Source organism: Aptenodytes forsteri, unplaced genomic scaffold, assembly GCF_000699145.1.
Source record: "Aptenodytes forsteri isolate BGI_AS27 unplaced genomic scaffold, ASM69914v1 Scaffold321, whole genome shotgun sequence".
Classification (NCBI taxonomy): domain Eukaryota; kingdom Metazoa; phylum Chordata; class Aves; order Sphenisciformes; family Spheniscidae; genus Aptenodytes; species Aptenodytes forsteri.
In genome coordinates this window covers 1437997-1452079 of record NW_008795030.1, presented here as the reverse complement: position 1 = coordinate 1452079, position 14083 = coordinate 1437997, and the positions used below count along the sequence as shown (strand labels likewise).

The following is a 14083-nucleotide window of genomic DNA, read 5'->3' as shown; positions in this document are numbered from 1 at the left end:
GCAGTAAATAGCATATAATCAGATTAGCTTTAACCAGTCTAAAATTAATTTCAAACATCCAGAAGAGGAGAGACCAGCAGTATTTTGCCCCACCAGTATTGCTGCTGTTGTCTTCTGCTTAACCTTCTTGAACTGTTCCTCCCTGAATTACTCCTTGCTTGTCAAATTACCTATCTTTGCCAGAAGTAATCACCTCTGCCTCACTGACATCTGAGCCCTGTTGCCCAAACAAAGGAGAACCTCTTTCCCGAAGGAGCATTTGAACGATTATTGCTTTCAATTTTCCTCTGCGCTCTCCATAGCCGACATAGTCTGCCTGCAATAGAATCTGTGTCATGGGAAACGGATTGGGTACATGTGGAGAGTGGATTTGCAGTATCTCTCCTGTATCAAGGATTGTGTTCCTGAGGCTCAGTCAAACCGCTTCCTCCTCTATGACACTTTCGAATAGAAAGAGTTTGATTTGAGCTCCAGGAGGGTTGGAGTCATGCAGTGATGGGACGGTGCCTGTTGTTGGAGGATCGCTAAATGATGAAAGATGGTTGGAGAAACTGGGGAAAAGAGGATTAAACTGGGGAGCTGCTGCCAAGTATTAAATACTTAAAGAGTCAGTTGGCAATAGGTGCTTATCATATATCTTCTCTTCCCTTCCACTGAAGGAAGTAACTATCTGAAGGGCTGTTACTGTGACAAGCAATTCATTTTTATGCTGAACACCTTTCTTTTCTTTTTTTTTTTCCCCAGTGCATAATAAGAATATTGCTAACCTGTTCCCACCAGCCTGATCTCCTCCAGACACAGTCTACTTTGCCACATTCCTAAATGAGCATGAGCTCTCTTTCTCTCTCTCACCCATCACTTGTGCAGGGGAGAGCTGCCACTGCTAGTTCAGTTTGAATGATAGACTTAATTCTTCAGGGGAAATTGATATTTGAAAAACATGAGTGGTTTGTAATCCAAAAAAGCTATTTCTTCCCCAGCTGGAACACATTCTGTATTAAATTTGATCATAGCAACCTAAAAGCCAACACTTCAAGATGCTTCTCTATGATGCCAGATTTACCTAGAAACTGTGCAGCACATATGCTAACACCCTTTGTGTAGTGCAGGTGGAACTGTGATTCATTATCACTTCCCGTGAACTTGAAAGATTGTTCCTGCTGACAACAAAAAACAGACTGAGCTATCTTGTGGGCCAGATGTTTGGGTGATCTCCGTAATGCCAGTCTTCAAAATTCCTTGCCTTTAGGTGGGAGGTGGGTCATCCCTTGTTTGGCAGATGGCTCTTTCAAGGTGGTGTTACCTTTCGGTCTCTTTGCATGGTCTGATGTACCATAGGCTCTGCTGCTTCCAAGCCACATGCTCCAGGATGAGTTGCTCTCCTGTTTCTACGCATCTTCTCAGGGAATGCTCAGCACTTTGACCTTTCCTTAACTGGGGCAAGTGTGATGTTATCCACCCTACGGTGTATAGGACTAGGTTTTGAGCTGATTTAGGTATGAAGCTTATAGAGTGGCGGTAACCTCGGCATTGTCTTGAGTGATGCCCTGCATCTCGTAAAATGCATGGGTTCGTGATGGATCTGCTAAGTATTTCTTCCAGAACTGCAAGAAAATTAGCATCTCTGGGATCAGATAATTGATAGCTGACGAGGTTAGTAGCCAGCTGGTAGCTTACGAAGCAGGGTCATCACTCTGTCAGCTACCAGAGCTAAATCTATCAGCAATCATGAAGTGGAAGAGATCAGGCGTGGCACGTCAACATAAATTGAAATCAATCTTGGGGTGATGCAGGCTGGTTTGTTGGGATCTGTGGGGGCTTGGCACAGCCGCCCCCATGTCTGTTGCCCCTGCTGAACTGCTGACTTGCTGCAGGGCAGGACAAGCACCAGGGAGAGGCAGAATCTGAAGCCAACCAGAACTAGTGCGGTTAGTGAGCTGGGAGCCACGACAGCGCCCAGCGTGTTGCCCCAAGACTCTCCATCGATGACTGCTCACAGCTGAGGTTGGCAGGGGAGCAGAGGACAGGGCTGCCCATGGCATGTTGCTCGGTAGAGCTGCTAGTGAGCTGCTGGAGGCCCAGGGCTCTGTGAGGTGGGTTCTGCTCTTCTGCGTAGTCACCCCCTGCTCTGTACGTCAGGGGAGCATGCGTGGGGTGGAGAGTATTTGGTGTGTGACCTTTTGACCAATATCTGGAGAGGAGAGTGAGGAAGATTAATATGAAGAAGACAGTAAAATAACCTTGGATATGAAGTGTTTTCTGATGAAGTCCCTGAAGGGTAGGTGTAGTGGTTTATTTGGAAACCAAAGAAAAATGAGGTTGCTCAAAAGCTAATGGACTTTTTTTTTTCCTTCAGTCTGCAGGAGAATGTGCTGATAAGAAAAGAAATAGATCTCTTCTAATTCTTGGACTACTTTTTTGTCCCCTTTATCTCTCTCTACTGCTACCTTGTTGCTCAGATGTAATTTGTTTAGTTTACCTTAAATAAAGGGAATAAAGTTACTGTGTGTTACAACTATCAGGTTCACAGACAAAAACCTCAATAAATAAGACACAGTGGCAAGGCTGTAACTCAGGTCTGGTGGTGTTGGCTTTGCAGGCTTCATCTGCAGTATGTAGGTACCGTTCACAGGCAGCTGACGGACCGGGTTGTAATGAGACAATTGTGACGTCTTAACGGAGAAATTTTCTTTCTTCCTGAAAAGGCCTGCAACCTGTTTGCTAGTTTCATTTGGATTTTCTGTTTAATTTATGTCAGCTGAACAAATAGTACCAACCCTGTCCTAGAGATCACTGACAACTGGCTTGACTCTACTTGTAACGTGAGCAGATTGTCTTTCTACTTGAGAATATCTTCTGGAACTGGATTTTATCTTCCAGTACTGATACCTAGTGCAAGGTTTCCATGCTAGAGGACAATTATGAAAGGAAAAGTTAAAAAATAAACTGGTGGGAGTGTTTTTGCATGGCCAGCAGTGCCATTCCAGAGGGAAGATGAATGGCTAGTGCAAGGTGCTTAGGATGAGCAGAGACAGAAATACTGGGTCAGATGATGGTGGATAAACTAATGTGATCAACAGAGATGGCGAGGCAGCAGCTGACTAAGGAACAGGCCAGTACACAAGGGTCTGTTTGCTTAGCGTCAGAGGGGTAGCGTGTGCCTTGCTGTCTACTGACTCATTTCTTGTCTTGCTGTAACTGGTACTGAGTAGAACAGGCTAAAACTTTGGTCAGCATGCTCCATCGCTTTCCCTGAATGTGGATTTTGAAATCTTTTTATTTCTTTAACCAGCACGTTATCTTTATTTAAACCCTTTTTCTTTTTAAACTTGGAGGAAAATGCCTCCTGCTTTTTTGCTGGCAGAAGAAACTAAGGCCCAGACTGGGCAGGGAGCTCTGGCCTAAACCCAGATCCTATCTCAGGAGTTCCAGGCTCCCAACCACTTGTTCTGCCTGACCCAGAGCGCTCCGCAGAGAGGACTGGCAAATCTTCACTGCAAAGCAGATTTTTCAAGAGACTGTGCAGTGATTTTTCACAGTTTACTTTGTTGCCAAGATAATCCTGAGCTGTGGAAAAAGTCTCTGTGTAGACTTCCCCCAGAATTCGACAGTGTGCCACCACCCAGAAGCTGTCTGGTGACGTGGTCTCAGCCAGCTCCCAGGCTTCTCGCACAAATCTCTGGATAAATGTCAAAAGTTCAGTCTGGTCTCCAAGCAATATCAATGATAAAAAGAACCAAAAAGAACAAGAAAAGCAGCACTCAGAGATGGTTGCTTTTCAAACTCCTGTTTTAACAAGGCACTGATTTTAATCAAAGCCAGTTCAATCTTTTGAAGCCTTCAGTACCAGCATAACCAGAAGAAAGGATGTCAGTGTTTTCAGTTCTTGTTTTGCCCTGCGTCGCCTGTACCCCAAGAGGTGAAGATAAATAACCAGTAACAACTGGAGTCTTTTGTGCCTCAACAGTTAACAAGTTCATCATGTTTCATAGAAACTGCATCCTAATTTTTATTCCAAACAAGATTTCGGCACTAATTTTTGTTTTGACAAATATGACTTGACATAAGAACAGTGGGAGTCAAGACCTTTCATTTTTGATCTAGGTTTACATTGCGCTGATCTAAATTCCTCCCCCTTTCACTCTTGCCTTTCAATTGTAAACTTGGTTATTAAAGTTAGCAAAAAAACTATTTGAAATTCTCTGTTCTGGAGCATTTAAACAGTCCTGCTATATGCAAGAATAAGTATGATAGCCTCCTAATGACTTGTGCTGTTCATTTTAAGCATTGGCACAATGCATTACTATACAGATTTTTTAAATGGCTGTGTTGAAAATGAAGGATTTGGTTTCTGTTCACTGAGAAACTTCATAAAGGATTGCTTGCCAAATGGCAGGACCAGGCCCCCTGGGTCTTAGTCTCCATGACATTAGAGATGATATTCCTTAACCTCTCTCTTGCTCTAGTGCTTTGGCACTGCCTGCTGAATAGGTGTGTTGGTGAGGTTTAGTTTGGGCTTCCATCCATCTCTGTGACAGACAATTCATAACAGCAGCGTAATAGCAACAGCAGGGGTACGTGGCTCTCTAAATGCGGGTGATATGGCACAAAGAAGAATTTTATTTGAGCTAAACCCTGACATGAGGGAGATAGTGTTGAAAAGCTGGTGAAGGTATTTCCGTCTCCTGCTGCTTGGGAATCCTTGCACCATTTCCAGCGTTGCAAAGGCAATGCATCTAGGCACACGCTAAATTCATCATTGCTCCTTGCACCTAGATAGCAAAGCTGGTGAGAGTTGAGACAGGGAAACTGCCTCATTGCATGTGATGTATGTGCCATTTGGGCTTTGGAGCAGGGCAGCCGACCTTTAGATCACACACCTGCAAGCCATCGTGTTTAGTGGCTCCCCAGACACAGAGTGGCTGTGGGAGTAAGCAAAGCCATTGGTAAAAGGCATTTCTCCTTCCTGAGGAAGAGGGCTATTAAAGACCCCACTCTTAGCTACTCACTTGCTGAAGCATCACTTTTACAGCTTTTCTAAAGACTCTCAAGGGACAGGCTTGCAGCTGGGAGCCCTTCAAGTCTCATATCTGGCCTGTGATACTCCAAATTGGCTATTTTGGGAATAGGGGAGTGAGGGAAGGCGACTCTCTGTCCCTCCCATCACAGCTGCTCCACTTTGTCTAGAAAATCAAACATTTGCTGAGCTATGGAAGCTGAACGTGTCCTGGGGTTAGGCCACTTGTTTAGCCGTTGGGAGAAGCAAGTGTGGGTCTGTGTGCTAAGTCTGGTAGCAAAAGGACTTGAACAGGTAGATCCCCAGCCTGTGAATACCTCACCCCAAGGAGGTATTTTATTTTGGCCAACATTGCTTCCTAGAGCCTGAGTAACTTCTAACACAAAAAAAAAAACCCAACACAAAGCAAATCCCCCCCCAGAAAAACCAACATAAAACTGATTTTGACAAAGGGGTGCCTTTTGATCCCCAAAAGTGCACCTGAAGAGTGATACCTATCAGGTAGGAGAGCTGGTTGGACTTTGTAGGAATGGAGCCGGAGAAGCCAGAAGGAAGAGCGAGGGCTTGGCTCACCCGTGCAAGCGTGCGAGGGTGTTTTATGAGATTCTGGAGATTGGTCCTGAAATGCAAACTGCTGTACTGGCTGTCCCTTCTCTTTGGGCCTGCTATTCTGCATCCTACTTAATGCAAACCCTCTGAGGTAGGATGAAGGTAAATGAATCATGCTTTGTTACCAGTGAGTCACTCTGTTGCCTAACTATTGTCTCTGCTCTTGTCAGTGAGTCACTGACACCTTATTAGAGCAGCTGACAGACCCCAGGCCCAGTTCCCACTAGAAGGAGTGTGATGGGGCTTTGTTTCAATGGCAGCTGGATAGGCTGAAAAGATGGCATGAGGCTGAGGCTCCACGGCCCAGAAGGCTGACAGATTTCCTCTGTTACGGGCAGCACTTTAGCAGTTTGAACCGATAGAGCAGGGGCAGAGCAGGGGAAGACAGACCATTTTCTGAGCACAGCAAAAGTCACAATCTATCTTCTGGTGTCAAGGGAACGCATTGAAAATATCCTGGATGCTCTTGCAAGTGCTCTGCAGTCTTTTTGTTTTTCATTTTTCTTTCTTCATAGTCTGGTTCTGTCCCTTTTCCCTTTCCTTTCCTAATGTTTGTCCTTTCCTTCAGTCCCTGCTCACTCCTCAGTCATGTAATTGCTGTTAAGAGAAATCTACCCAGAACTGTGCATCTCAGCTTGCTATTGTCTGCCTGCAGGGTGCAGAGAGAGGGTGGAGGCAGAGGTTCTTTCAAGCTGAAGGTTTTACTTTGGCTGCAAGAAGCCATATGAAAAGTTGTGGCTTTCTCTGATGTGACTGTCTTCTGTTCTGTGTAGCTCCCATAGAGACTGAAGGAGAGCTAAACCCAGGATAATGTCACGGTCTCCTGATAAAAGACAGTTCTTTGGGGTGAAGACTATGTCTTTTGCTCAGTAGATCATCTTATTTCCTAGAAAATGTAATCCTGTCCTCTGGGCCCTTTCTAATGGGGGAGCTCAACTGTGCTATGTGAGCAATGCCTGGATCAATGTTCTAGCCCGATAAAACCTGTGGCCATCCCTTGTTGTTCCCAGGCAAACCTGGGTTGTAAATGTGAGCAGGTGCAAAGTGTTCACATCAGTTGAATTTCACATGTGGAATTGGTGGCTTATGAAAGCTTCAGCAAATCGGATGTAAACTCTTACTGCTCTACTAATGATCAAACGTGCAGTTTCTGTTGTGTACCTGATGCTGCTATGTTTGATTGGCCTGTTTCTGCCTGAATTGGTGGGTTTGATTTGCAGATAATGGGTAGCTAAAAGGAAGTTCACGGATGCAGCAGCAGTTCTGATTGTTACCACAATTATACTCAGTGCCTGCTTGGTGCTTTGCATTGCTTTTCAAACCTCGATTAGCCCTTACATGTTTGGCAGGTGGTAGGGTAGATATTCTCCACCTTTGATCAGCCCTCGTGGCCTCCCTTTAAACTATACATTGAGAAGAAAGCTGTTCCCTTTTCTCCTCCACACACTGGCTTGCCGGATGCTGAAGGAGAGCAGGGCCGTGCAACACGTGCAAATGGGTGAATCTTGTGCATGTGCCAGGGGGCCCCATCTGTTGCTCGTAGGTTCCCCACTCGCCTGACTTGGAGCTTTTCACCCTTTACAGTCCTTGTTCAGCTTGTGATCGGGACCACACACCTGCCACTTCTTGGCCGTAGTCCGTGGGCTCGTAGTCGATACAGATCTTTGTGTTGGGGTCAGAGGAGCCCCAGGCTGCGGTGGCAGCTCTTCTCTTCTGCCCTGTGCTCTGCAGCGGGTTCAGAGAGGGCTGCCCCTCACCTGGCAGGAGGAGCCTGCCTGGCGGCTCCCGGGTCGGTGCTGCAGTAGCCTTGGCAGGCTTTTGTACCTGTTAGTTTCTTTGGTTGTTGAGATTGGCATATGTCTTCCAAAGTGTTCCCCCTCTGGCCCAGTGAACACACATTAAACCTCCTAATGAGCCTTTGGAATTGTGTTTTGTCTTACAAACTCTTGCTGCAAGTGGCTTTAATGAACCCCTAAGCTAGCAGGGACGAGTCTTCTGCCCTGTGCTCTGCAGCGGGTTCAGAGAGGGCTGCCCCTCACCTGGCAGGAGGAGCCTGCCTGGCGGCTCCCGGGTCGGTGCTGCAGTAGCCTTGGCAGGCTTTTGTACCTGTTAGTTTCTTTGGTTGTTGAGATTGGCATATGTCTTCCAAAGTGTTCCCCCTCTGGCCCAGTGAACACACATTAAACCTCCTAATGAGCCTTTGGAATTGTGTTTTGTCTTACAAACTCTTGCTGCAAGTGGCTTTAATGAACCCCTAAGCTAGCAGGCAGCAGGGACGAGTCAGCGGTAGAAGAGGGTGAGCCCTTCTATGCAGATTATCTACCCCAGACTAGAACAAGCTGCTACGGGCTTTATCTGTGGTTTTTAGAGATAACACTACTATTAATGCCCATGAAGGCCCTTCTGAGACTGTATCACTTGAATGGTTTTGTTCCTCCAGACTGGCATTAAAGGACATTCCCACTGAGGCCGTGGGGGTGTGGTGTGCGTACAATGCCATCTCCTCTCCATGGAGTGCTCCATTCAGCACCTTTCACAAGCATTATGTTAATTAATGTAACGTTTGTTAGTGATTTCTGTGGCAGTGTTCACAAGCGAGCTGGTGGATGCTTGTTCCTCTGGGTGGGTGGAAGTAGGAACAGAGCAGCCTTGTTGCCTACATGGATGTCTCCATTCTTCTCAGGCACAAAAGAGTAAATACACTGTGGCTTGGGACGGGGTGGTACAGGCCCTCCTTCAGCTCAAGAAGAGATGAACTTTTGTATTGCTACCATGAGCTGCTGCTTCTGGTGTGCTGCTGCTCTCTCACAGATGAAACTCCAGGCAGAGACCCTGCCACTTGCTGTCACAAGAGCTGCCATGAAGTCCTTCGGTTAGAAATGCCCCTAGACAAGCATCCCTGCGTTCTGCCTGAGGTCCCAGTTCTTCCCACTGGTCCCAGTGGAGGGTTCCTCTTTCCCATTCAGAATGGCCATGGGCTCTCACTGGGCAGTGTAAGAGCTGGTGTGGATCCCAGAGCTGTGTCCAATAGACACACCTTCCCTTCTGGCCATCAGCGAAGTGACCTTGCCTCTCCCGAGCGAGGTCTATCTCCACTCCAAGCCAGTTTTGCTGCAGGATCGGGGGGGGCTTTTCGTAGCACACAGGGCCTTAGATTTGTGGAGACAGGTAGAATCTCAGACATGGAGTCCTGCTTAGAAGTCATTGCTACCATTTCTGGGTACTTTCAGAAGGGTTTCTTTTGAGGGTTTCTTGGTTTCTACTTTAAAACTCCCTCAGAGGGAGTACAATGAGGCTGAAACCAGTAATTTAGAGAGGGGAGCGTCAGCAAGAGTCAAAAGTGACAGAGTGGGTTTTGATTCCTTTTCCCTTTGAAGCTGCTTCCCCTTTGATTACATCCCTCACATTATAATGTGTAGATCTGGAAAGGTGATTATTTTTTAACATCTCTCAAAATAAGCAGCATGTCAAGCAGATATCACCACCTTTATAAATGGGTGGATATATATTGCAACAAACATGCTAGGGTATGTATAGCACCGTCTTTTGACAGCTGAGTATAATCGGAGCCATTGGACATTGTATCACGAGCTCTGTCATGGTCTGATGAAGCAAAGTCTGAGCAGGAAGGAATGAAGATGCTCCTGTAGCGAAGAAGTAACGTGCCAGTGTGCAAAGGGGTGTCAGGGTCCTTCTTAGATGTCCTCACTGTCCTGGCACGTGACAGAGACACAGCAGTGAAATCCTGATGCCTGGGTTTGCTCTCTGCATGGTTGTGAAGAGGAAGGAGGTTCTTTTTTATCATTCTCATGAGATGGCTGAAGCTGACATGGTAGCTCTTGGTATTGCGATAGACTCTGTTAGCTGCAGGAAAAAAAGTCAGCCATGCATTTTGCAATTGCTTCAAAGCTGGTGCAGAAGAAGGAAAACGTCAACAAGACCCTTGCACAAAACACACAGCCTGTGGTTCTTCAGATACAGAGTGTTTAGGGGAATATTTAAAACAAATGTTTAAAACGACACAAAGACAAACCAGCGGGGAAGCAAGGTTTGCCCTCCACTTTGTCAAATACAGGGGAGGAAAGCTAAGCAACTCCAAGCTGTGCTTTAGCGAAGATCCGAGCATGTTCCTAATCCCCGATGCATTTCAGGTATTTAAAGGCCTTACTTGCTAAAAACATAAAAGGCTCTGTAAATTCAAGCAATATTTTTCACTTCAATTAATCATCCCAGAAATTTGTAACTTTATTGTCTCTTTGTCTCTGTTTAGTTTGAGCAAATCCAACTTTTCTCATTGTCTCTCTGCAGATTATGAAAGGCTTTGTGGATTATATCATTAAATTAAATCAAGCCTGTTAGTGTTGCTCTCAGAATATCACAGTAATGGGCTGTGCCTCAGGCAGCATTGCCCTTCCTTCTCTTTTTAAAATGTTTTGCCTGCGTCCGTGTAGCTCTGAGCTGGTCTGTCTCTCCTTGCTAATAGGGAAGTGTATAAAAATCACATAATCATTAATATTGAGGAATCATTAAGGTTGATAAAAGCAACTCTGACTGCGATGATGTTGTTTTTCATGGTCACTGCTTTTGGAAAACATGCCATACAAACATCAGCTCGTTGTTTTTTAGAATCCACCAGTTGATCTAGTGGCTGTTTGACTCCATCTATTGCACTCTCAGAGATAGCTCCAGTTAGATGATCATTTCGCAAGCCTGCAGGAATAAATGGATTTCTAGAGGTTGTCTCTACTGCCTTCATCCCTTTTCCACAGCCGCTGTTTTTGATGCAGACAGCATCCGAAAGCCAGCAATCTGTAGTTGAGCAGTAAAGTCCTGGTTGAGTTTTTATTAGAGCAATGATGTGCTGACTGGCTGAAAAGTGTCAAAACTGCAATCTTGTAACATCAACAAAATAAGGCAGGATGCCTTTCTTACGGGAGAGGAATGCTGAAAGCATAAATGAGCCCTGCATGAAATTGGTGGATCTGAGCACTTCTCTGGGGAAAGGGTATGATGTACATCAGACACGGTCGCTTTTTTCCCCTAATAAGAAAAGACCAAAGTCTTCAGGTTCATGACACATGACTCACCTTTGCCTTCCTCTCCCCTCTGCAGTAGTTCCTCGACGGTGCATCCAGCTGGGTTTTCCTCTCTTAAGCAGAACTAGAATTGAAGTAACACTGAAGGTATTACAAAAGCGTCAAGCCAATCTGAGCATGCGATGAAAGGCTGGGAAAACTGGGGGAATTTGGGGTAGTATTTTAAAGTCTGTTAGCGAGAAGAAGGAACTGACCTGAGCCAAATAGAAATATGTCTCGGGAAAACCCCTGGGCATAAGCAGTGTATGTGAGTCTTTGTGGTTACACTGGAAAGGCAGATGATAGGGACAGAGCCGATACAAGCAGTTTCTCCTGCAGAAATGAAACGTGAACCTCATCCAAGCGTCTTTGCTGCCATTTGCTGCCAGAGACTCCAAGAGGTCTGACTGTCAGGGGGTGGGTAGGAACGTGGCTGCAACTGAGGAGTGTGTGCGTGCGGGCCTGCACATGCAGCTTGCTGACGGCAATACAGAGGCAGCTTCACGCCTGTGTCCCTGGTGTGTTACATCCACAGAGAGATGACTGATGATGATTCCAAACTGGAATCCTCCACGTGAGGATTTGTGTTTGCTGCGTTACCCGGGAAAGTGATGGCCTTTGTAATTAAAGCACAAAGGGTTTTGAGTCACAATGTGCTTCATACCCTCTGCTTTCCCGTGCTAGGAATAATTTTAGGGAACCCTAACAGAAATAAAACTCTAGCACTGAGATGTTCCAAACCCAGGGTTGTTAACATCTCTAGTCTCACTTGATCTCAACTGCTACAAGATTGTCTGCCTACGCAGAACTGTGTAGTTTTCTTGGCATGGCATGCCACGTCATTCTGTCTCACTGGAAGTTCTCCCATAGTCCATTTGCGTAAGACAACACTTAGCATGCTTTTTTTTTTACATGAATGACATGGTTGGTCCAAGTACTTGGTTGGCATTTGCTTCATCTGCATGTGTCCCATTGCCGTCTGCTGGAGAATGGTGAGCACGCTCACAGGGACTGTTCTGTTAGCCAAAGGAAGGGAGCTGTCCCTAAAGTCACCCACTCTCTGTTCAAGATTCATTGAGATTAGTTTTTGGTCTCTCTGCTGCCACATGAGGCTGTGTTTTGTATATATGCTGATAGTGGGAAACCCTGGGTCATGGCACGGTGCAAAAGTACTTTGTGCCCCAGATAACAAACACTGCACCATGGACAGAACGATCAAAGTCCGGTCTTGGATGCTCTTGCACAATAAAAATAAAATTCTCTTCCCTCACTTAGAAGAGGGTTATGCTTGTAACTGAGTTAGAAAGAGGCTGAATTTAGCTTTACAGCTGAACAAAGATTAGGGGTGGAGTTGCCTAACCACTTTGGCCAAGACAAGAACTGGAAAACAAGGCCAAGGCTTGCAGTCATGACTGGTGGCTTAAAGTGTGGACCTTGAGTTGTTCCTTGCAGGTATTTTTTCAGAAGAGTCAGGCCTTTGAAAAGTGGGCCTCTCCAAAGCAACCCATTTTGAGTAGCAGAGCTCACTAGTCCTGTTAGAAGATCTCAGCCTAGACCATGGCCAGTCTGGATCCCATCCTGACATCCCCAGTGTTGGGACTGGGAGCTGCTGCCTGTCCCAGCTCCTGCGGATTGATTTTGAGCTAAAGACGACTGCATGAATGGGGCTTCATCACGCTGTTCTGTTTGCAATGCAGGAGGCCTTCGAGGAGCTACGGTAGTAGATGCCTTAGATACTCTGTACATCATGGAACTCGAGGAGGAATTCCAAGAAGCAAAGAAGTGGGTGGAGAAGAGCTTTGACTTGAATGTGGTGAGTCAGTCACTGGGAATGCCTGTCTGTGTCACAGAAACGCTGTGTGTTTGGCCAGTTCTGATCACAGTCTTCTCTAAGAATCATCTGGGGAGGGGACCTATGAAGTCTGTGGGGGAAGAAACCACCCAACTCTGATTTGTTTTTTTAAGGCCAAAGGGACTACTATGATGATTCACCTCATCTTCTGCCTATACATGGCACAGGGTTCCAGCCAGGGGCCACCAGATCAGACTCGCAGTGTCTGCCTAAAAATGAGATTCAGTGTTTAATGTTCTTTGTGTTTTGGTCTGCGTTATAAAAACAGCTGTAATTATTAGATACTCCAAGGAAGTTTTACTCATCAAAGAACAAGTTCGGTTTCATCTCAGTTAAATGTCTGCCCGTGATAAGACAATTTTTCTTTTTACACGCTATAGATTAAGATTGAAAACGCTGATCTCCTTGACTGGGCCCTTTGTTGGTGTGTCATTGCTGGGACTTGCGCAGTGGGAGCGTGGCACCTTGGCAGCAAAGTGGGAGCACATAGTGAGCCTCGGTTAGAAAGGAAGCGTATCATCTATAAAAATGGCCAGAGATACGCTCTCTCTGTGGCCCCTGAAGCTTTCCTAGCCACTTCTTCTTAGAGCTAGTGTTAGACTTGCTGGGACTCTGGGTGCAACACATGCCTTGCAGTGCTGTCAAATGAAGGATGCTGTCCTTTATCTCACTTTGCGGCCAGGGCCCCTTGCTATAGCTCTGACTATTGGTCTCCAAGCCAGCTCTTGTATTTCTCGTGGGAGAGCTGATGGGATGTCATCAGTGGCATACGGAGAATGTTAAAACCAGAGTGCAGTTCAAACTTTTATTTTTTTAATGCCAGCCTAGTTGTCTGTTGTGAAAAATGGTTCTCCCCTTGGGAACAATGCATGCAGCTGCCTTTATAGAAAAGCATAATTTGGGAGGGCACGACTGGCATTCATATATTCATAAAAGGAAGACCACATCTGATAAATTTGGTGAATGCTCTCAGTACATTACTGAATCGATAAACAAGGGACAAAATCAACTGGGAGATAATTTATCTGGATTTCATAAAAGCTTTTAATCTTGGCCTGCAGAATAGATTGATCTGCAAAGACAAGAATGAATGCTATGGATTGATTGGTGGAGTCAGAAAGCACAGCAGAGGGAGAGAAGGAGGGAAATTAATTAAAAATTGGCTCCGTACAAGGAGCTCTAATAGTCCAGAAAAGTGAGGCAGGGATTCCAAGGCCCACAAACTCTGTTTGAAACTGGGTGCCGTGATCTGTCTCATGCAATTTCAGTCATCATCTCAAGAAGGCACTTGCCCTGATTTGTAACCTGCAGGTATTTGGAAAGGGCAGGCTAGTGCAGAGGTTCAAGTGCCCCTTTGCTCACTGAAGGTGCTGTGTTGGTGGAAGATCTTTCTGGTTTTTGGCTTTATGCATTTGCGTGAGAGTAGGAATCGTTTATCATGCAGATTCAACGGCCAGGAGCATGCATTTTTTAAAGGCACGTTTTGAATGCAATCGTTTCGACATTTGCTGATCATCAGCTGAGTAGGTA

General features: G+C 45.7%; 1 protein-coding gene across 1 annotated transcript in view; it reads left to right on the top strand.

The window, feature by feature from the left end:
• The window catches only part of MAN1C1 (mannosidase alpha class 1C member 1), a 43086-nt gene that overhangs the window by 10454 nt on the left and 18549 nt on the right, over nt 1-14083 (top strand). Inside the window, exon 2 of the mRNA XM_009276222.2 lies at nt 12399-12514. Within this exon, the coding sequence (XP_009274497.1) occupies nt 12399-12514 (116 nt within the window). The remainder of the gene's footprint in view (nt 1-12398; nt 12515-14083) is intronic.